The sequence below is a fragment of the Echiichthys vipera genome (assembly GCF_963691815.1).
Source record: "Echiichthys vipera genome assembly, chromosome: 9".
Lineage (NCBI taxonomy): Eukaryota > Metazoa > Chordata > Actinopteri > Perciformes > Trachinidae > Echiichthys > Echiichthys vipera.
The window spans coordinates 2,742,961-2,765,235 of record NC_139834.1 but is presented as its reverse complement, the minus strand read 5'-3'; the positions used below and the strand labels follow the sequence as shown (position 1 = coordinate 2,765,235).

At 49.0% G+C, this 22,275-nt stretch overlaps 1 protein-coding gene across 1 annotated transcript; it reads right to left on the bottom strand.

Moving 5' to 3' along the window:
• Positions 1 to 187: 187 nt before the first annotated feature.
• fgd1 (FYVE, RhoGEF and PH domain containing 1) lies at positions 188 to 21,421 on the bottom strand. The gene is made up of 18 exons (XM_083920288.1): positions 20,438 to 21,421; positions 9,496 to 9,801; positions 9,004 to 9,202; positions 8,164 to 8,908; positions 6,748 to 6,837; positions 6,515 to 6,663; positions 6,268 to 6,424; positions 6,002 to 6,140; positions 5,844 to 5,902; positions 5,210 to 5,356; positions 4,678 to 4,770; positions 4,197 to 4,276; positions 4,026 to 4,056; positions 3,801 to 3,902; positions 2,549 to 2,677; positions 1,609 to 1,767; positions 1,306 to 1,452; positions 188 to 858 (listed from the first exon to the last, which is right to left on the bottom strand). The coding sequence occupies exons 1-18, from the start codon at positions 20,610 to 20,612 to the stop codon at positions 583 to 585; spliced, it is 3,183 nt and encodes a 1,060-aa protein (XP_083776414.1). The 5' UTR covers positions 20,613 to 21,421; the 3' UTR covers positions 188 to 582.
• Between the last annotated feature and the right edge of the window lie 854 nt (positions 21,422 to 22,275).

Below are 22,275 nucleotides of genomic sequence, written 5' to 3'. Positions count from 1 at the left end.
GCATCTACACGTTGGCGTTGGACGTAAACCGTGAGGTGCAGAATGGTCCGAGTGTGATCGACAGGGACACTCGGTCTGCACATCGGGTCTGATCACAAAAGTAGTAAGTAATCATGCGGAGGACTGTGACCTCCTGGCTGCTCATTGGTCTCAGACGATTAAAGTTACACTGAAGGAATAAACGTAAAAAAGCACACAGCTGATAACTGATGCATGTACTTCCTGTTCCAGAAAAACGTCCAATCAGAGGGCTTCTTACTGCTGATGGAGAAACGCACACTGTTCTTTTCTGAATATTTTACAACTCTGATGTCACAACTCTGGGTGGAGATGTCTCCGTAGCAACGGCAGCTCAGGCTCAAGGGTACTGTAGTGTTTCAGACTGAGGCTCCGCCCACCTAACTGCGTCACAGCAAAGGTAAAAAAAAAAGGTGAAGAAGAGAGACGCTATCTTGTGTCTGATGGCGAGGAGGACTCATGCAGTGTGTGTGTGTGTGTGTGTGTGTGTGTGTGTGTGTGTTTGGTAATGGTTTCCGATAAGGACTGCTCTTCATCATCGCCATACTTCTTTGTCCAATCAAATCACGTGTCCTCTCCCTCCGCTGCAGCCGCCAGCTCCTCTCCTTCCTCCTCCAGACTCTCCACAATTGGCCGGTGGACCTGAAGCTCCTCCCCCTTCCCGGCCCTCAGCAGGACGTCCATCCATCGCCGCTGCAGCTCCTCCCCCTCGGCGCTAAAGTACAGGGTCAGGTGACTCTGGGAGATCTTGAAGGCGTGACGTCGCTCAAGGCGGTCACATGACTCAGGAAGGGAAACCTCGAAGCCAATCAGAGGCACGCTGCGCTGCGCCTTCACGTCCTGGTGGGTAGATCAGGGATACAGTCAGAGAGCATCATGGGTATTATACAAATCCTAAAACCTCAAAAATTCATGAATCCTCCTCAAGAAACCCTGAAACATCCTCAAGAAATCATGAATTCGCTCAAGAACTCCTAAACCCTCCCAAGAACTCCTGAATCATCCTCAAGAACTACTGAACCCTATCAAGAACCCCGGAAACCTCCTCAAGAATTCCTTAATTCTCCCAAGAACCCCTGAGGCCTCTTCAAGAACCTCGAAACCTCCCCAAGAACCCCTGAAACCACCTCAATAATTCATGAATCCTCCCCAAGAACCCCTGAAACCACCTCAAGAACTGCTGGAACCTCTTCAAGAACTCCTGAAACCTCCCAAAAACCCCAGAAAACTTGACTGAAGTTGCTGCTGCCAGTGTTGTTTGGTATATAATGTATGTTAATAAGTTACCTGTGGAGCCCCGTAGATGTAGAGCACCAGCGGCTCATTTTCAGGGATGACGAACCAGGCCTTCTGCCAGCCCCTCCCGCCTCCTTTCTCCATGTGGTGAAGAAAACTACAAATCACACTGTGCTCTGCTGCCAAAGAGGCCTGTTTCTATGGCAACGAGACACAGGGATGAAGACAGCATTAGTTCTCCGACAAACTCAACAAGAAAACTAAAAAAACAAAATGTCACATATTATTTTTTGCAGTAGCTCTTGTGGTATTAGTAAATAATGGTGTGTGATGTCACAGTGATGTCACGCTAACCTCCAGGATGGAGCGCCTCCTCTGGGTGCTGCTGCTCAGCGTGGCGGGCGAAGGCGACGCCCCCACCAGCATGGCGTAGCAGTCGATACAAACTCGGTTGGTGCGGTTGTTGTCGTACGAAAGACGAGCACGAAACTCTGAACATTTCCCACAAACCACCTGAGGTCAACAAACTGTCGGTCAGTGCTCTGTAGCTTTTAAGGGAACTACAAATGTTTTCAGTGGTTGATGTCACAGTCACATGGCTCAGATTTTTACAGTTATTGTGAATGTTAATGTCATGTTTCCCAACTCTTGAAACTTCTCAAGAACTCCTGAAACCTCCCCAAGAACCCCTGAAACTACCCCAAGAACTCCTGAAACCTCCCCAAGAACCCCTGAAACCTCCCCAAGAACTCCCGAAACCTCTCCAAGAACTCCTGAAACCTCTCCAGATTTGACAGATATTGTGGAAACCTCCCCAAGCACTCCTGAAACCTCCCCAAGAACTCCTGAAACCCCCCAAGAACTCCCAAAACTGCCTCAAGAACCCCTGAAACCTCCCCAAGAACTCCTGAAACCCGCAAAGAACCCCTGAAACTGCCTCAAGAACCCCTGGAACCTCCCCAAGAACTCCTTAAACTTCCCCAAGAACCCCCAAAACTTCCTCAAGAACCCCTGAAACCTACCCAAGAACTCCTGAAACCTCCCCAAGAACTCCTGTAACCTCCCAAGGAACTCCCAAAACTGCCTCAAGAACCCCTGAAACCTCCTCAAGAACTCCTGGAACCCCAAAGAACCCCTGAAACATTCTCAAGAACTCCTGAAACCTCTCCAAGAACTCCTGAAACCTCTCCAGATTTGACAGATATTGTAAATGTTGATGAAGACTGTACATGTTCACAGGCTCACAGTGGGGATGTAGATAATGAAGACATCGCAGATAGGGTCAGATACGTACGTGTCCGCAGGCTTTACAGTGGTGTCGTCTCTTGGTGATGGAGTTGAACGGCTCCTGACACTTCATACACAGAGTGACTTCCTTCTCTCTGATCGGAGTCGGAGCTCGTTTTCCCAACTCCACGCAGCTCTGAGAGACAGACAGAGATCAGAACAGTTTAATACAGTTCACTTTGGTTTGTCTGCTGCAGCCGACGTTACTCTTGTCAAACACGTCACTCAAAGTGATAGTTGAGATCTTTGATGGCTGTATGAGGTTCTCTTCCACAGTTAGTGTTTCCTTCAGTAGATGATCCAAACAGGAGGACTCCTGAAACCTCTCAATAACTCCTCAAATTCTCCCAAGAACTCCCAAGAACTCCTGAAACCTCCTCATGAACTCCTGAATGTCCCTAGAACTCCTGAAACCTCAAAAGAACTCCTTAAATCTCTTCAAGAACCCCCGAAACCACCTCAATACCTCCTGAAACTTCCTCAAGAACTCCTGAAACCACCTCAATATGTCCAGAAACCTCGCCAAGAACTCCTGAAACCTCACAAGAACTCCTGAAACCACCTCAATATGTCCTGAAACCTCACCAAGAACCCCTGAAACCACCTCAATATGTCATGAAACCTCCTCAAGAACCCCTGAAACCTCCTCAATATGTCCTGAAACCTCGCCAAGAACTCCTGAAACCTCTCATGAACCCCTGAAACCTCAGGGACTCCTAAAAACCTCCTTACAACTCCTGAAACCTTTTCAAGAACCCCTGAAACCTCCTTACAACTCCTGAAACCTCTCAATAACTCTTAAAACTTCTCAAGAACTCCTGAAACCTCCCAGAAACTCCTGAAACCTCTTGAGAATACCTGAAACCTCATCTAGAACGCCTGAAACCTCCCAGGAACTCCTGAAACCTCCTTACAAATCCTGAAACCTCTCAAGAACTCCTGAAACATCCCAGGAACTCCTGAAACCTCATCTAGAACTCCTGAAACCTCCTCAAGAACCCCTGAAACCTCCTCAAGAACCCCTGAAACCTCTCAGGAACTCCTGAAACCACCTCAACAGCGGCACTTTCTGGAAAAAAAACTACACAACTGGACATTTGCCTGAGAGGAGAAAGGGAGACAGGAGGACAGAGAGAGAGACAGGTTGGTACAGAGAGAGAGACAGGAGTCTGGAGGCTTTGGAGAGAGCAGAGTTTAGTTTCTGTCAGAACTCAAACACACGAACAATACGGCGCTCTGATCCGCCGGTGGTGTGTTACCGGGGAGTGAGGCGGCGTGGACTCGTCGTCTCGTAGTGAACAGTTGAGGTGTCTGAAGCTCTCCATCGTCTGCTCGTGCCTCTGGATGGTCGCCTGGATGGCCTGAGGGCAGACACACACACACACACACACTGACACCTGTAACCACGCCCAGCTGTGACATCATCGTGACATCACTGCAGACAGGCGAGAAGTTCGATCACATGACAGGAAGTGAGTGTTTACCTGAATCCAGTCTCTCTTCTCCTCCTCCGTCCTGCAGAGACACAAAGAGACGGAAGAGCTGTCAGGAAACTGTCTGTCTGTCTGTCTGTCTGTCTGTCTGTCTCTCTAACTGTCTGTCTCTCTAACTGTCTGTCTCTCTAACTGTCTGTCTGTCTGTCTGTCTGTCTGTACCTGGCCTGCAGCTCCAGTGATCTCTGTTTGCCAGACACCAGGAACGTCCTGGAAACTGCAACACTGCTGGTCTCCTTCAGCTGGGGAGAGAGAGACAGGTGGACAGAGAGAGAGACAGGAGGACAGAGAGAGAGACAGGAGGACAGAGAGAGAGACAGGAGGACAGAGAGAGAGAGAGACAGGAGGACAGAGAGAGAGACAGGAGGACAGAGAGAGAGAGACAGGTGGACAGAGAGAGAGACAGGAGGACAGAGAGAGAGACAGGAGGACAGAGAGACAGGAGGACAGAGAGAGAGAGACAGGAGGACAGAGAGAGAGACAGGAGGACAGAGAGAGAGAGACAGGTGGACAGAGAGAGAGAGACAGAGGGGAGGGAGAGAGAGACAGGTTTAATCAGGTCAGGTGTAGGAGGCGGAGCTTCACTCAGTGGTGGTGGTGGTGGTTGTGGTGGTGGTGTGTGTGTGGGGGGGGGGTGTCTCACCTCCATCCCGTCCACATCGATGCGAGCACGGACGCCGTACTTCTGACCAATCAGACGCAGCTTTGGGACGCAGTACAGTAACCTGTCATTGAACTGAGAGAGACAGACAGGTATCAGTCACCAGAGGACAGACAGGTATCAGTCAACAGAGGACAGACAGGTATCAGTCACCAGAGGACAGACAGGTATCAGTCACCAGAGGACAGACAGTAGAGGACACTAAAGGACAGACAGTAGAGGACACTGAAGGACAGACATTAGAGGACAGACGTAGAGGACAGACAGTAGAGGACACTAAAGGACAGACAGTAGAGGACAGACAGTAGAGGACAGACAGTAGAGTAAAGTAGAGGACACTAAAGGACAGACACTAAAGGACAGACAGTAGAGGACAGACAGTAGAGGACACTAAAGGACAGACAGTAGGACACTAAAGGACAGACAGTAGAGGACAGACAGTAGAGGACGGTAGAGGACAGACACTAAAGGACAGTAGAGGACAGACAGAGTAGAGTAGAGTAGAGTAGCGCACCAGTATGAGGTATCTGTCCTGCGTCGTCCCGTTCTTGTTGGACAGTTTCAGGATGTGTCCTTCTTTGATGAGCTCGTTTGTCGGGTTAACGATGTCTTCTTCTCCTCCCAGCAGCTCGTACACTTTTAACAACTTCCTCATTCGCTCCTGACAGACAGACAGAGAGACAGACGGAGAGACAGACACACAGGGAGACAGACAGAGAGACAGGGAGACAGACAGGGAGACAGACAGGGAGACAGGCAGACAGACAGGGAGACAGACAGGGAGACAGGGAGACAGGGAGACAGACAGGGAGACAGACAGACAGACAGGGAGACAGACAGGGAGACAGGGAGACAGACAGACAGACAGACAGACAGGGAGACAGGGAGACAGGCAGACAGACAGGGAGACAGACAGGGAGACAGACAGACAGGGAGACAGACAGATGCAGCGTTAAAGAGGAGAAAAGTAATTATGATCTGATCTTGAAGACGAGCTTGAAACGAGTGTGTGTGTGTGTGTGTGTGTGTGCGTGTGTGTGCGTGTGTGTGCATGTGTTTGTGTGTGTGTGTGTGTGTGTGCATGTGTGTGCGTCTGCGTGTGTGTGCGTGTGTGTGCGTGTGTGTGCATGTGTTTGTGTGCGTCTCACCATCTTCCTGATGGCGGCGTTGGAGTGTTCTGCCGCCGTGGCGATGAGCTCCAGAGACTCTGCAGAGAGAAGAAGAAGAAGATATCATTGTTTACGTTCCAGTCAGCTCCCCTGTGTGCGTGCGTGTCCCCGCGTCCCCCGTTTTCTCCTGTACGTACTCTGGGCGTCCCGGTGGTCCGGCGCGTCCTCGGGCAGCCGGTGCAGATAATCTTTGAGCAGCAGCTCGTAGCGAGGGATCCTCTGAACCGGCTCCAACATGTGGTGCTGCAGAGTCAGGTTCCCGCAGCGCTCCTCCCTCTGCAGGAGGTCAACGAGAAGAGACACGGGTTCACTTACGCCCCTCAGAGAGGACGCCCGTCCGCGTCAAACAAGTGCCACGCCCTCTCTGCGGTGACCAGACCTGTGGGCGGGGCTTCACACTCACCTGGATCTCCTGGACGATGGTCTTGAACTGAGCCGACCTCTCCATCCAGGTGTTCACCAGCTCCATGGCTCGGTCGAAGTTCTTCACGTACTCGCCGTACATCTTCAGGAACGGCGCCAGCTTCTGCAGGATGTCCCCGATCCGCGGGTTCGACTCCCTGCGGGACGAGAAGGAGGAAGGAGGTGAATGCTGAGGTTGAGAAGAGGAGAAAGAGAAGGAGAAGGAGAGGAGGATGAAGGGCCCTCACCACTCCTCCATCCGCTTCTGCAGCGCGGGCAGCAGGAACTGCTGGTGGAAACAGTAGATGGAGCAGATGTTGGAGAAGACGCCCTGGACCACGTCGCACGGGAAGGAGGAGCGAGAGCGCGCCTCCTCCAGCAGCCGGGCGCAGAACACCTGCGGGAGGAGCACAGGTCGGGTTCAGGGTCTCTGTCCCACGCTCAGACAGGCGGGACTGGGGATCAGGACTCTGGGACTCACCTGGTCCAGGAGGTGGAGCTTAGAGACGTAGGCGATCTCTGTGTGCAGCAGCTCGTTGGCGATGTTAAAGACCCTCTGCTGGACGGACAGCTGCACAGACAGACAGGCAGACAGACAGACAGACAGACAGACAGACAGACAGACAGGCAGACAGACAGGCAGACAGACAGACAGACAGACAGACAGACAGACAGGCAGACAGACAGACAGACAGACAGACAGACAGACAGACAGAGAGACAGTCAGACAGACAGACAGGCAGAGAGACAGTCAGACAGACAGACAGGCAGAGAGACAGGCAGACAGAGAGACAGACAGACAGACAGACAGACAGACAGACAGACAGACAGACAGGTTCGATGGAGTTAATTGACCTTAATCCAAAACTACAACCACTGTTTCTATCAATGGAGTCTGGTTCTGACAGCACAGTGATGCAGGAAATATTATAAATATAATAATAAATATTATAAACATTATTATAAATACTATAAAAAAAATATAAGAAATATTATAAAAATATTATAAACATTATTATAAATATTATACAAATATTATATAATATACATTGTTATAAATATTATAAACATTATTATAAATATTATAAATATTATAATAAATATTATAAAAATTATTAGAAATATTATAAAAATGACATTTATTATAAATTACATTTATAATTTCTTTGGGGATTATTAGAAATATTATACATGTTATCATTAATATTATAAACATTTTTATAAATATTGAAAACACTGTTATAAATGTATTATAAATATTATTATTCATATGATAAACATTCTTTTTAATATTTTAATAAATAACTTTTACATTATAATAAATATTAGAAACATTATTATAATTATTGTAACTATTATAAAACATTTTTTATATAATATAAACATTATTTTAAATATTATAAATATTATCATAACTATTATAAACCGTTATAAATATAATGATTATTTATATGATAAATATTATTATAATTTTTAATAAATCATTTTAACATTATTTTAAATATAAACATTATTATAATTACTATTCAAAAAAAATATTATATATAATATAAACATTATTTTAAATATAATTAACACTTATAAATATTATTATTTATAATATAGACATTATTATAAATATTATAATGAATAATTTTAACATAATATTATTTAATTTAATATTTAACATTATTATAAAGTTATAATTATTGATTATTTTAACTATTATAAAAATGATAATATAGAATATAAACATTATTATGAATAAAATAAACATTTCAAATATTATAATCATTATTTTAAATATTATAAACATTATAAATATTATCATAAAGATTATTAGAAATAATATAAACATTAAAATGATCATAAACATTATTAATATTATAATATAATAATAATATAACAGGTGTGTCACCTCCACAGAGTCCTGCCTGTCAGTCTTGGTGGGGGGCAGCACCAGTGTAAGCTCCGCCTCCTCCTCCTCCAGGTCGCTGTCGCCCTCCTCAGAGAAATCCCTCCTCCTCCTGGCTCCGCCCCTCACCTCCCCCTCCTCCCCTCCCTCCCCCGCGTACGAGGACGAGCTGGAGAGGCGCGGCAGGAGGGCGGGGCTGCAGGGGTAAACCACGCCCCCGTCGTCCACGCCGGCGAAGCAGAGCTCCTCGCTGTGGGACGGGGAGCTGATGCTGTCGATGCCGCTGTCCCGATTGGCCAGTTTTCCCTCCGTCTGCGACGAGGGGAGGGACAGACGCTCCGAGGGCAGCTCCGATCGGTCGAGCGGAGGCGGCGGCTGCTGCACCTGCTCCCTCATCTCCACGGCAACGACATCGTCTTCCAGGTGTTTCTCCGAGGCGCTGTAACCCGACTCCATGGAGAGACGCTTCTGATGGAGGTCCTCACGGCACGCCGCCGCCAGCTCCTCATCGTGGTCGTCGTCGTCGTCATCGTGGTCATCGTGGAGGTCGGCATCTCCCTCCTCCCCCTCGTCCCCCAGTGTGATGTCATCATGACCTTTGAGCTCAGAGGGCGGATCGCCATCAGGTGGGGGAGGGGCGGGTGGCGTTGATGATGGCTGTGACGAAGGTTCGGAGGAGGGGGCGGGGTCGGGGAGGCGGGGACACAGAGCCCCCCCGGTGATGTCAGGAACCACGATGATCTGCTCACTGCGCACGCACACACACACACACACACACACTGTAAAACCCCAGTAAAGCCTTTAATGATGACATCACTCCTCCTCTGACCAATCAGAACTCACCGCTCAAACTTTTCGATGAGTGACAGGACGCAGGTGGGGGAGGCGGTCCCATCGCCACGGATGGGTGGGCTCCGGCCACCCTTGGGGTCAGCTGGGAGGGGTCTGCAGGGCGGGGGAGGGGGGAGGGGCTTTTCTGGAGCCCGGGGGCGTGGCCTCAACACCCCCGCCTGCTGCTGGAGGTGGGGGGGCTTTGGGGGGACTGTGGAGGGCCAATCAGAGGCCAGTTAGTCATTGACTCATTAAAGAAATGTAAATATTGTAATCAACTGTGTGTTAGCAGTTAGCAAACAGTTAGCAGCTAACAAACAGTTAGCATTTAACTAACAGTTAGCAGTAAGCAAACAGTTAGCAAACACTTAGCAGTTAACTAATAGTTAGCAAACAGTTAGCATTTTACTAGCAGTTAGCAAACAGCATTTAGCAAACAGTTAGCAGTTAAGTAACAGTTAGCAGTTAGCTTACAGTTAGCTCAGTGCTAACTTAGTCGCTCACCCTGAGGTTTGGGCCCGGGCAGCGGCGGTCTGCTCTTGCTCGGTGGCGTTATTGTGGTTGCTGGCAGCTCTGGCGGCCCCGTGTCGTTGACCGGCACCAGCCCGTCAGCTGAGCCGCAGCGCTCTGTTAGCTCCGCCCCTCCCCTCAGGGAGGCGGGGCCCGAGGACGAGGAGCTGGGCCCCGGGTCGGAGCTCAGCTGCTTGGGAGCGTCGGCGTCCAGCGCCGCCTGGTGGCCGCACGGAGAGCAGGACGGCTCCAGAGAGAGACTCTTCGTCAGCAAACTGGGACTGGAGGAGGAGGAGGGACCTGAGGAGACGGGATAGGTCAGAACGGGATGACATCACAGTCACGCCCACAGACTGCCAAAATAAAAGCTTTTCGGTTTCCATGAGGAGTGAAACCAACAAATACAAGAACTCAGCTCTGATGAAAGGAGAGACACAGGTGGAGATGGACAGGCGACCAAAGCTTTTGTTGTTGTTTTGTCTTTGTTGTTGTTTATTTCCCCATTTGTTCCAGGGGCACAGAAATAACTGTTTCACAACATTGAAGAACAACAACGAGAGGCCAAAATGTCCACCTACGACAATATTTAACGTTAGCAAGTCTGAGTGCTGTCTAATCCGTTAGCTAGCTCTCAACTCAACATGATTCCTTGTTTCTGTAGCAACAACAGTCAACAACAGTTGACTGTTGTTGACTGCTGGCAACCAGCAACACCCGACGCTATTGGCTGCTACCATGGAAACAGAACTAGCCGTCAAACCCATCAAAAAAGATTTGTCGTCTAAACTCATCCTAACTTCAACAACAACAAAGTGTCATGGCAGAGAGAAAAACATAAAAACCAAAACAAGGAAGAAAGCTGCATAAACATTTTCGCATTCCTTCTTCACACTCACTCAAAAAACAACAAAAACCTGTCAAAGAATGTTTTTCACGCAAAATCCAAGAATCAGAGCAATAAACAGGATCAACACCAGTATCAATAACATCTGATCACCATCTCAGTGTGTCAGTACTTTGCAGGGCTCCACAAAGAACAGTTTCCTAATCCTGGGAAACAACATTCAAACATAAAGAATAGGAGCAGCCATCCATGCCCTCTATGGAAACACAGCTTTTCAATGCTTTTCAATGCTTTTCAATGCGTGGAGAATTGGTCCCGAAGCTGGCGCTGATTGGATCGACGGAGAACCGAGGTAACACCTCACCTGAAGGAACAACGCCTCGATAACACGCTGCATGTTGGGCTTAAAGTTGGGCTTAAAGTCAAATTCCGGTGACAATCATCCCATATTTCGACTTATGAAGTTCTACATGCCTGTTAGGAAGTTCTAATGTTCACAAATGAGGTTCTAGTGGTTGTTAGGGGGGTTCTACATAACTTTAGGAGGTTTAAATGTTCACCAACGAGGTTCTAGTGGTCATTGGGGATGTTCTACATACCTATTAGAAGGTTATAGTCCCCCTTAAGGGTGTTCTTGTGTTCATGAAGGATGTGACAGGGTCCTGGGGGAGGTTGTAGTAGTCCGGAGGTTCTACAGGTCTTGTTAATGGTTCTACTGATCCTATAGACTGTTCTAGCCATCATAAGGGACTTTCTAGAAGTCCATTAGATGGTTCTAGTGGCTCTTAAAGAAGTTCTAAACGTGGTTCCAGGGGCCCTTTAGTAACTATAAGGTTGAGGGGGTCTTGGAAGTCCTAAAGGTCAGTAAAATGGTTCTAGTCAACTCTCAGTAAGTTGTAGGTGTCACAGGTTATCAGAGTCCTTTGAGCGGTTCTAGTTGCCCTTATGGGAGCTCATGAAGAAGGTGACAGGGCCCTGTAGGAGGTTTTCGTAATCCTGAGGTTCTACAGGCCTTTTCAACTGTTCTAGTTCTCCTACAGAATGTTCTAGCGATCATTAAGGAGGTCCTAGCGGTACTTAGTGCTTGTTTAAGAGGTTCTGGTAGATGCTGAGGAGTGTTCATTGATGAGGAGGTTCTAGCGTTCACTGATGAGGTTCCAGTGGCCGTCAGAGAGGTTCTACATGCCTCTGAAAAGGTTTCAGTAGTCAGGTGGTTCTACGGTCCCTGTCAAAGGACCCAGTTATCCTATAGAAGGTTCTAACCATAATTGGGAAGGTTCTAGAGGTACAACATATGGTTCTAGAGGTTATTTAAGAGTGTATGATGAGCACTAAAGTACTTCCAGGGGCTCTTTAGGTTTAAGGGGTCTTGGTGGTCACAGAGGACGTGTTCCTATGAAGTTCTAACTGTTATCAGGGTCCGTTCGGTGGTTCTAGTGGACCCTGAAGGCCACTTCTGGGGTCTTGAAGGTGATAATCTGGATCTCGATGGCAGATTAGAACAATCAGTGCGTTCTGATCTACATGCAGTTTGAAAACCCGATTATTTTCAGGTTAAGGTCATACTCCAGTTTCTTTAACACCATGTAAACACCGTGCCCCGGGTAAAGTCTGGGTTCTCATACCCCAGGTAACAGACCTAGAGAACTCCTTCAGTACCCCGATTATTCGTGCATGTAAACAGCGTTCCCGGGTTACTATCAGGTTTGCGTCTGCGCATGCTCCCCACTCCTCACTTGTGGCTTTTGAAACCGGAAATAGAATAAACCAGGAAGCAACGGCGCCAAAAACAACGTAAAAACCAACAACAATAGAGCGTTCCCTTTAAACAGAGGGAGGACTTCACCATGGCAACCAACACCACTACCAAGAAGACCCGTTTCTGTGGTAGTTCTACCAAAAAGTCGGCCATTTTCCCCACGTTTGTAATTCTGACAAAGGTGAACCAGAAGAAAAAGCCGTATTCAGAGCAGCTGTATGTTGGTGGAGCGCCCCCTACTGCACCGGAGGAAGAGTTACTCCCTCATGTTCTCATTCAACCCCCTCACATGGAGACGAGGGGACTTCAATCATCTGATTAAGATCATTTTTGGGGTTTACTGATGTGACTGTAAACGCTCTGAATTTGATCTGCTGCATTAACACGAGTTTCTCCAGATCAGATATCAAAACACCATCCTACGTGTGTGTACGTGTGTGTGTGTGTGTGTGTGTGTGTGTCTGTCTGTCTGCAGAACCAACACTAATGACTGACAACCTCCTGCTGTTCATCCACATCAGCATCCGCGTTTAAAATCAATGGATTTAGAGTCAATCAATACAATCACACACACACACACACACAGACACACACACACACACAGACACACACACACACACACACACACACACACACACACACACACACACACACACACACACACACACACACACACACACACACACACACACACACACAGAGAGAGACACACACACACACACACACACAGACAGACAGACACACACACACACACACACACACACAGGGCCTCATTGTGTCTGTTTTGTATTTCAGTGCAGATGAAATAAAGCAGCAGACACTGACGCTGATATAAATGTGTAAATATATAAATATAAATATATATATGATGATGTTAGGGCTGTGTGATCCCAGCACGGTCACATCTGCAGCCGCAGGATCTTGCAGCTCCTACCCTACATTCACTGCGGCGAGATGTCGGTCAGTGTGTGCGCGTGCACGACACCACGGTGGAGCGCGCGCGCGTTTGTCATTCCCAACCCCCCCCCACCATCCATCAGGATTATTATAATAATAATAATAATAATAAGTCATATTTATATTCACATTCATGCAGAAACAACAGCAGAATGAGGCGCGGCGGTGAGGAGGCTGCAGCTGGGCGCGCGCTCGTGCGTGTGTGCGCGTGCAGCAGGTATGTGATCGGTACGCGGTGCAGATGTGTAACTGTGTGTGTGTGTGTGCGTGCACTCACCCCTGGTTCTGTCCATGTACATCGCGCAGCAAAACACAAATCCGGTCATTAAAGAGAGTGTGTGTTGGCGGAGAGAGAGAGCGGCTCTCCCGGTCCACAGCACGGAGAAGAAACCGGGTCACACACACACACACACTCACTCACACACACACTGAGGCACCGACCGGTTCCGACACCCCCCCTCCACACACACACACACACACATACACACACGCACACACGCAGACACAGACCGACGGTCCGGACCGGCTGTCACACCGACAGGATGCTGCTGCAGACGGATAACTAGGTTAGATCCGCTCGGTCTGATTCAGAGGGGCTGCCCGGTGTGTGAGGGGCGAGGGGGGGCGGGGACAGAGAGAGAGAGGGGGGGGGGGGGGGGTGGGAAGAGAGAGAGAGAGAGAGAGAGAGAGAGAGAGAGAGAGAGAGAGAGAGAGAGAGAGAGAGAGAGAGGTGCTATTCTATCCCATATCTCAGAATAAATCATGTATTAAAGGCTGAATATGCAGAATGAGCAGAACAGCTCCATCCAGTGTCTCAAGAGCGTAGTCGCAACAACAAAAAATAACTCCAGCAGTTGGGTTGCCAGGTTGGGGGCGGCACGGTGGAGTGGTGGTTAGCACTTTAAAGGAATGAGACAGTAGGTTTTTTTTTTAATATATATATATCAGCGATAAAGCAGAAACGTAGCCTTTTCAGCGTGCGTTTAAATGCCCTTGAAGTCCTTTATCTCAGTACATGGAGTGAATGCTAACATTAGCCAGCTTAGGTTTCACTGAGCTAACGTCAGAAAAAAAGCTAACATTAGCCGGTTTAGGTTTCACTGAGCTAATGTTAGCAAGAAGCTAATGTTAGCCAGCTTAGCAAGACACTAGCAAGAAGCTAAGCCTAGCCAGCTTAGGTTTCAGTGAGCTAATGTCAGCAAACAGCTAACATTAGCCAGCTTAGGATTCACTGAGTTAACATAAGCAAGAAGCTAACATTAGCCAGATTAGGTTTCACTGAGCTTATGTGAGCAAGAAGCTAAGGTTAGCCAGCTTAGGTTTCAGTGAGCTAATGTTTGCAACAAGCTAACATTAGCCTGCTAGCTTAAACTTAGCTACATGGCATGGATCTGGTGTCGCTTTGTAATGTTAGCTGATAAAGGATGTTGTTACGTCAGCTAGCTTAGACAGACAGGTGAGCAGAGAGACAGACTGAGGTCACTGGGTCACCTGAGATAAGCCCCCCCCCCCCACACACACACACACACAGACACAGGCTCTGAACGAAACATTAAAAATCATGATGTTTAATCTGTCGTTGCTCTAAATGGAGAGATTTACCTCCATCTGCTGCACACACACACAAACGCGCACACACAGACACAGACACGCACACACACACACGTTACTGTTGTTTCTACGGATTCCATTGTTGTTTCAACTATTGTTTGTTCACCTGTCTGTCTGAGCTAGCTGACGTAGCAACATCCTTGCTGTGATGAACTTCAGCTGATTCGTCCACACACCTGGCTAGCTCGCCGTTTGTAAATGACTTAATCAGCTAACGATACAAAGCGACACCAGATCCATGCAGTGTAGCTAAGTTTAAGCTAGCTGGCTAATGTTTGCTTGTTGCTGACGTTAGCTCAGTGAATCCTAAGCTGGCTAATGTTAGCTTCTTGCTAACAAGAACCTAAGCTGGCTAATGTTAGGTTCTGGCTAACAAGAACCTAAGCTGGCTAATGTTAGCTTCTTGCTAACAAGAACCTAAGCTGGCTAATGTTAGCTTATTGCTAACATTAGCTCAGTGAAACCTTAAGCTGGCTAATGTTAGCTTCTTGCTGACGTTAGCTCAGTGAAACCTAATCTGAACTTAAACTTGAAGTCTTCCCACAAAACTGAAGATTACGCAGGAATAAATCCAAGTATTCTCTCATTTATTTGCTTATTTCTTTATTTATTATTAATTTGTTATACATATATCTTTATTATAATTGTGAGGTGTGCTCTTCAGGCTTATCCTTTATATGTTTTTATGTATATATTATATATAATTTTGTATTTTCTCAAATAAAACATGTTAAAAAATGAATTAGTGTGTTACTTTTCACAGCTTTACGCACGAACAGAGAAGCAGGAAGTCTGAATTATTTTATTTTTAATTATTAAAGATGGATTTCATGAGTTAAATTTGTTCTCTGTGGGCGAAACAAGCGCTCCTGATGTAACTCCACCCACAGGAGACATGAACGAAAACAAACGCACCCAAGGGTCACAAATCAAACGCACCCGAACACTTCAACACATCAGAGTGAAGGAAACAAACACACCCTGCTATCATCTAACTACAGGCTGACCTCTGACACACACACACACACACACACACACACACACACACACACACACACACACACACACACACACACACACACACACACACACACACACACACACACCGCCCCTCCCCCCCTCAGCAACAGTGAGCGACCCAGTGACCCAAAGAGAGACAAGCTCGCTCGTCCATCCCCCAGGACATCATGAGTCTGTGTGTGTGTGTGTGTGTGTGTGTGTGTGTGTGTGTGTGTGTGTGTGTGTGTGTGTTTACAGACTTCAGCTGTTCGTCTGGAGGAATGAAGGTCCAGCTGAGGTTGTGGTTATGTTTCAGTAGTCGTATATGAAAACAAACACTTCTGTCTTCGGTGGAAACAGTAAAACAACAGTAGACACAGGGAACAGTAGCTGTAACATGTGAAGCAGTACTTTGTGTTTCCTGTCCCAGCAGCTGAAGCAGCCGTTTATTTTTAGCTCCTCGTCGCTCGTATCTGTGTGTATCCGTCCACTCACATGTGAATCTGACACATGAGGCCGTGTCATTAACTGTCACGGCTGTTCGCTGTCCTGGATCCACAGCACTGGAACAAGCTCGCCACTGACACCGAGACGGAGAGAATCAACTTCACTGAAAACTGTTCACACTGAAAACTCATCTTCAGCCTCTTATCCGGGGTCGGGTCTCGGGGGCAGCAGCTCCAGCAGGGGACCCCAAACTTCCCTTTCCCGGGCCACATTAACCAGCTCTAACTGGGGGATCCTGAGGCGTTCCCAGGCCAGTGTGGAGATCTAATCTCTCCACCTGGTCCTGGGTCTTCCCCGAGGCCTCCTCCCAGCTGGACGTGCCTGGAACACCTCCCTAGGGAGGCGCCCAGGGTTCATCCTTACCAGATGATCCTGAACCACCTCAACTGGCTCCTTTCAACACAAAGGAGCAGCGGCTCTACTCCGAGTTCCTCACGGATGCTGAACTTCTCCCCCTCTCTCTAAGGGAGACTCCAGACCCCCTCCTGAGGAAACACATTTCACACACTTGGACCTGGACCTGGTTCTTTGGGTCCTGACCCAGCTTTCATGACCACAGGTGAGGGTAGGAACCAGGACTGAGCGGTAGATCCAGAGCTTTGTCTTCCTCAGCTCTCTTTTCGTCACAACGGTGCGGTAGAGTGACTGCAGCTCCGCCCCCGCTGCTCCGATTCTCCGGACAAACTCACGCTCCATCGTCCCCTCACTCGTGAACAAGATCCCGAGGTACTTGAACTCCTTCACTTGGGGTAAGGACTCATTCCCTACCTGGAGTAAGCAATCCACCGGTTTCCTGCTGAGAGCCATGTCCTCAGATTTAGAGGTGCTGATCCTCATCCCGGCAGTTTCACACTCGGCTGCGAACCGATCCAGTGAGTGCTGAAGGTCACTGACCGACGATGCCATCAGGACCACATCATCTGCGAAAAGCAGAGACGAGATCCTCAGACCGCCCAACTGCAACCCCTCCCCACCACGACTATGCCTCCATATCCTGTCCATGAAAATCCCAAACAGGATTGGTGACAAAGCCCACCCCTGGCAGAGGCCAACCTCCACCGGGAACGTCTCCGACTTACTGCCGAGGATCCAGACACAGCTCTCACTTTGGGTGTACAGAGATTGGACGGCCCACAGAAGTGACCCCCCACCCCAGACTCCCGCAGCACCTCCCACAGTATCTCCCGGGGGACCCGGTCATATGCCTTCTCCAGACCCACAAAGCACATGTAGACTGGATGAGCATACTCCCAGACCCCCTCCAGGATCCTTGTGGGAATAAAGAGCTGGTCCGTTGTTCCACGTCCAGGACTGAATCCACATTGGTCCTCTTCAATCTGAGGTTCGACTACAGGACGAACCTCCTTTCCAGCACCTTGGAGTCGACTTTACCAGGGAGGCTGAGTAGTGTGATACCCCTGTAATTGGCACACACCCTCTGGTCCCCCTTTTCAAAAAGAGGAACCACCACCCCGGTCTGCCACTCCCTTGGCACTGTCCCAGACCTCCACGCAATGTTAAGGAGACGTGTCAACCAAGACAGCCCCTCCAAACCCAAAGCTTTCAGCATTTCTGGACGAATCTCATCAACCCCTGGATTTGTTTGACTACCTCAGTGCCAGGGATATTGACGATGATTCCCCATCAGCCTCCAGCTCTGCCTCTACAAAAGAGGGCGTGTTAGTCGGATTAAGGAGTTCCTCAAAGTCCTTCCACCTCCGATCACCTCATCAGCTGAGGTCACCAGAGTCCCGTCCTTACTGTAAACAGCTTCGATGGTTCCCCATTTCCCCCTCCTGAGGTGTCGAATGGTTTTCCAGAAGCACCTTGGTGCCGCCCCAAAGTCCTTCTCCATGACTTCTCAGAACTCCTCCCACACCCGCTGCTTTGCCTCTGACACAGCAGAGGCTGCAGCCCTTCAGACCCGTCGGTACCTTGCATCTGCTTCCTGAGTCTTCTGGGATAACATATCCTGGAAGGCCTCCTTCTTCAGTCGGAGTGCTTCCCGGACCACCGGTGTCCACCGCGGTGTTCGAGGTTACCGCACCTTGAGGCACCTGAGACCTTGAGGCCACAGCTCACTGCTGCAGCTTCAGCAATGGAAGCTTTGAACATCGCCCACTCCGGTTCAATGCCCCCAACCTCCACAGGGACGCCAGAAAAGCTCCGCCGGAGGTGTGAGTTGAAGGTCTCTGGGACAGGGGCCTCCTCCAGACGGTCCCAGTTCACCCGCACTACTGGTTTGGGTTTATCTGGTCTGTCCAGAACCTTCCCCATCCTCTGACCCAACTCATCTCCAGATGGTGATCAGCTGACAGCTCTGCCACTCTCTTCACCCGAGTGTCCAAAACATGCAGCCTCAGATCAGATGATACAATCAACAAATCGATTATGGACCTTTGGCCTAGGGCTCTCTGGTACCACGTACACTTATGAGCATCCTTATGTTCCAACATGGTGTTTGTTATAGACAATCCATGACCAGCAGAGAAGTCTAATAACAGACGACCGCTCGGATTTAGATCAGGGAGGCCGTTCCTCCCAATCAGCCTCTCCAGGTGTCTCCATCGTTGCCCACGTGGGCGTTGAAGTCTCCCAGCAGGACTCTGGAGTCCCCTACTGGAGCCCCATGCAGGACTCCATTCAGGGTCTCCAAGAAGGCCCCAGACTCTGAACTGCTGTTTGGTGCATCTGCACAAACAACAGTCAGAGTCCCCCCCCTAACACCCGCAGGCGTAAGGAGGCCACTCTCTGGTCCACCGGGGTGAACTCCAACACCGCGGCGCTCAGACGGGGGTTTGTGAGTATCCCCACACCCGCCCGGCGCCTCACACCCTGGGCAACTCCAGAGAAGAACAGGGTCCAACCCCCCAGAGGCAGCTTCTGCTACCTGTGTCTGGTCTGGCAGCGCACCCGACCCCAGCGGTTCCTCCTGCGAGTGGTGGGCCCACAGGATGGAGAGGAGGGAGGTGCCACATCACTTTTTCTGGCTGTGCCCGCCCGGGCTCCGTGGCAAACCCGGCCACCAGGCGCTCGCCAGTGAGCCCACCGTCTGAGCCTGGCTCCAGACTGGGGCCCCGGGCTTCCTCCGAGCAGGGTCTCTCTTCCTGTTCCTCTGAAAACTCTTCACACTGAAAACTGTTCACACTGAAAACCGTCTGTTATTGTTTGAGGTCAAGATACTGGAAAACTGAGACAACGTAACTTCCTGTAACAAGGAAGAATCCACCTTTCAAAATAAAATCCCTCCGCGTGTAACGCAAGAGGAGCAGAAATGAACTGTTTTACCATAATGTTTTCTATTCTTCATAGAAAAACTGACCCTCTCTCTGCCACGTTGTCTGAGGTTTCCTGACTCGCTCACACACACACACACACACGCACACACACTACCACACACACACACACAAAATCAAGAGGCCGCTGTTCATGTGAAACCAAAAGTCAATTTTACTTGTGACCACTTCACACGGATGATTCTGACAAACATCCGAAACAAACTTTTTCATTTAAACCATGAACCACAAAGTTAGTATCGATTTCCACAGTGTTATTAACGGACGGACGGATCTACAACCAATCACAGCAACCACGGTCGACCCCCAGCATATCAGAGAAGAGTACTGCTCACCCGTTTTCGCTCCTATGAGAACACTTTAGCACACGTCTTGGCTCCTAGAGGACACTTTAGCACATGTTTTGGCTCCTAGAGGACACTTTATCACACATTTTGGCTCCTATAGCGCACTTTAACACACCTTCTTGCTCTGTGAGGGCACTTTAGCACAGGTTTTGGCTCCTAGACGACACTTTAGCACAAGTTTTGGCTCCTAAGAGCGCAATTTAGCTCACGCGTTAGCTCCTAAAGAGCACTTCAGCACACATTTCAGCTCCCTAGAGGACACTTTAGCACATGCTTTGCCTCCTAAAGAGACCTTCAACACACGTTTTGGCTCCTAGAGGACACTTTCGCCCCTCCCCCCAGTGCACGTCGCTGCTGGGTGCTTCCTGTCACTAATTTACACGACTCTAATTCATTAGGACGTGCGTCTAACATTCATGTCTGTCACCAGTGTGTGGTGACAGACATGAACCACACATTGAACTGTTTTGTTCATCAGAGCAAAGAGTTCTGCAGCAGTTCTGGTGAATTTAACGTGCATGGTTTAGTCTTTTATTTTGTTCGCCTGTTGTACGTACGCTGTCGTATTAATAATTGTATTTCTATTCGCTCCTCTGTTGTCATGTGGGTCACTCACCTGTCCTGCAGGTGGAGCTGCTGAGTGCGGCCGCCGCAGCGTTCAGGTGGTAGGAGAACCTCATGGTCCCGAACTGACTTGAGAAGAAGGGAGGAGGGGGAGGAGGAGGGGGAGGAGGGGGAGGAGGGGGGAGGCTGAACCCGAGCACACCGCTGCGAGGGCGGTTCAGCTGCATGCCGCTCAGGTCGGAGCGCCCACACCTGTACACGGGTCAGAGGTCAGGAGGCGTCACTTCATCTCCCTCCTCTCACCGGCTCCTGAAAACCAGACATTTATTGTGAAGGGGCCCCGTCTGAATCAGTCACTTCCTGCCGAGAGTTCATCACATGGAATCAAGTCACTTTGAGCAGAAGTCGTGTGTTTGTTCTGCGGTGGGAGTCATGAGGAGGTCAGCGTCTCCCCTCCGTCGTCCTCCCCCTCTCTCTCCCCCATCTCTCAGGACCGTCTCGTCTCCATCGTCCAATAAAAAACTCTCCTCGCTTCAAGAAAGAGAAGAAGAGACGTTTCCTGTCCACTCACAAACTTTCCCGCGGCTTCACACTCGTCCACGTTTGTCCTCCGCGGAGTTCGATCCTCTCGTTCCAGCGTCAGTGCGTCCGGACGGGGAGAGAGACGGACGGACGTCTTCTCTCCGCAGCTCCAGGCTTTTGTGTGAAACTCTGATCCGAGCTGCAGACCGACACCGCAACTCCTCCTCCTCCAGCCAGACATCTGATCCCAGAGCAGCTGCCCTCCTCCTCCTCCTCCTCCTCCTCCTCCTCCTCCTCCTGTCGTCTGTTTCTCATTTTCTCTCCTTCTGTTTTTTCTTTTAACGGCTGAAACTTGAAGCAAAAGAAAAACTGTGGAGGCAAATTCCTTCTTCTCTTTCCATCACACTTCGGGTTCGTCTTCGTCTCTGGAGCCGCTGGAGCCGGCAGAGGGCTCCACTCCTCCGCCCGCACGCTCCAACGCAAACACGACCAGGGACGAGACGCTTCATCGACGACCACGACGACGACAGCAGCAGCATCGTGTGTGAGACGCTGGAGTTCAGATGCGATTCTTCCTTTATCGTGAAAAACAAATCACTTTAACTTAAAGAATGTGCTGGTGAGAGGGTCGGTGGAGCAGTGGTTAGAGCTGTCACCCCCTGTAAAGAGGCTGAAGGTTCTTGAGGCAGCGGGCGCAGGTTCGAATCCCACCTTTGCTGCATGTCTCCCCCTCTCACCCTATTTCCTGTCTGTCCGATCTAATAAAAGTATTTAAAGGTTTGTTTTTGTTTACCTTTATTTTTGCAGAGAGCTGGTGTGTGTGTGTGTGAGTGTGTGTGTGTGAGAGTGTTAATGTGTGTGTGAGTCTATGCGTGTGTGTGCGTGTATGTGTGTATTTGTGTGTGTGTGTGTGTGAGTGTGTGCGAATGTATATGTGTTTGTGGGTGTTTGTGTGTGTGAGTGTGTGTATGTGTGTGTGAGTGTGTGTGAGTGTATGTGTGTGTGTGTGTGTGAGTGTATGTGTGTGTGTGAGTGTGTGTGTGTTTGCAGCAGATGGAGGTAAATCGCTCCATTTAGAGCAAAGACAGATTAAACATCATGTTTTTTATGTGTGTGTGTGTGTGTGTGTGGGGGGGGGGGCTTATCTCAGGTGACCCAGTAAGAGTGTGTGTGTGTGTGTGTGTGTGTGTGTGTGTGTGTGTGTGTGTGTGTGTGTGTGTGTGTGTGTGTGTGTGTGTGGTGGCGTCCAGCAGGGGGCAGGGTTGTGTTCATGAACTACTTTCACACTTTTCTGTTTCAAATGTACAAAATCGATTTTATTGATGATCAGAAAAGATTAAAAGCGTGCAGCAGAGACGTCCGTCCGTC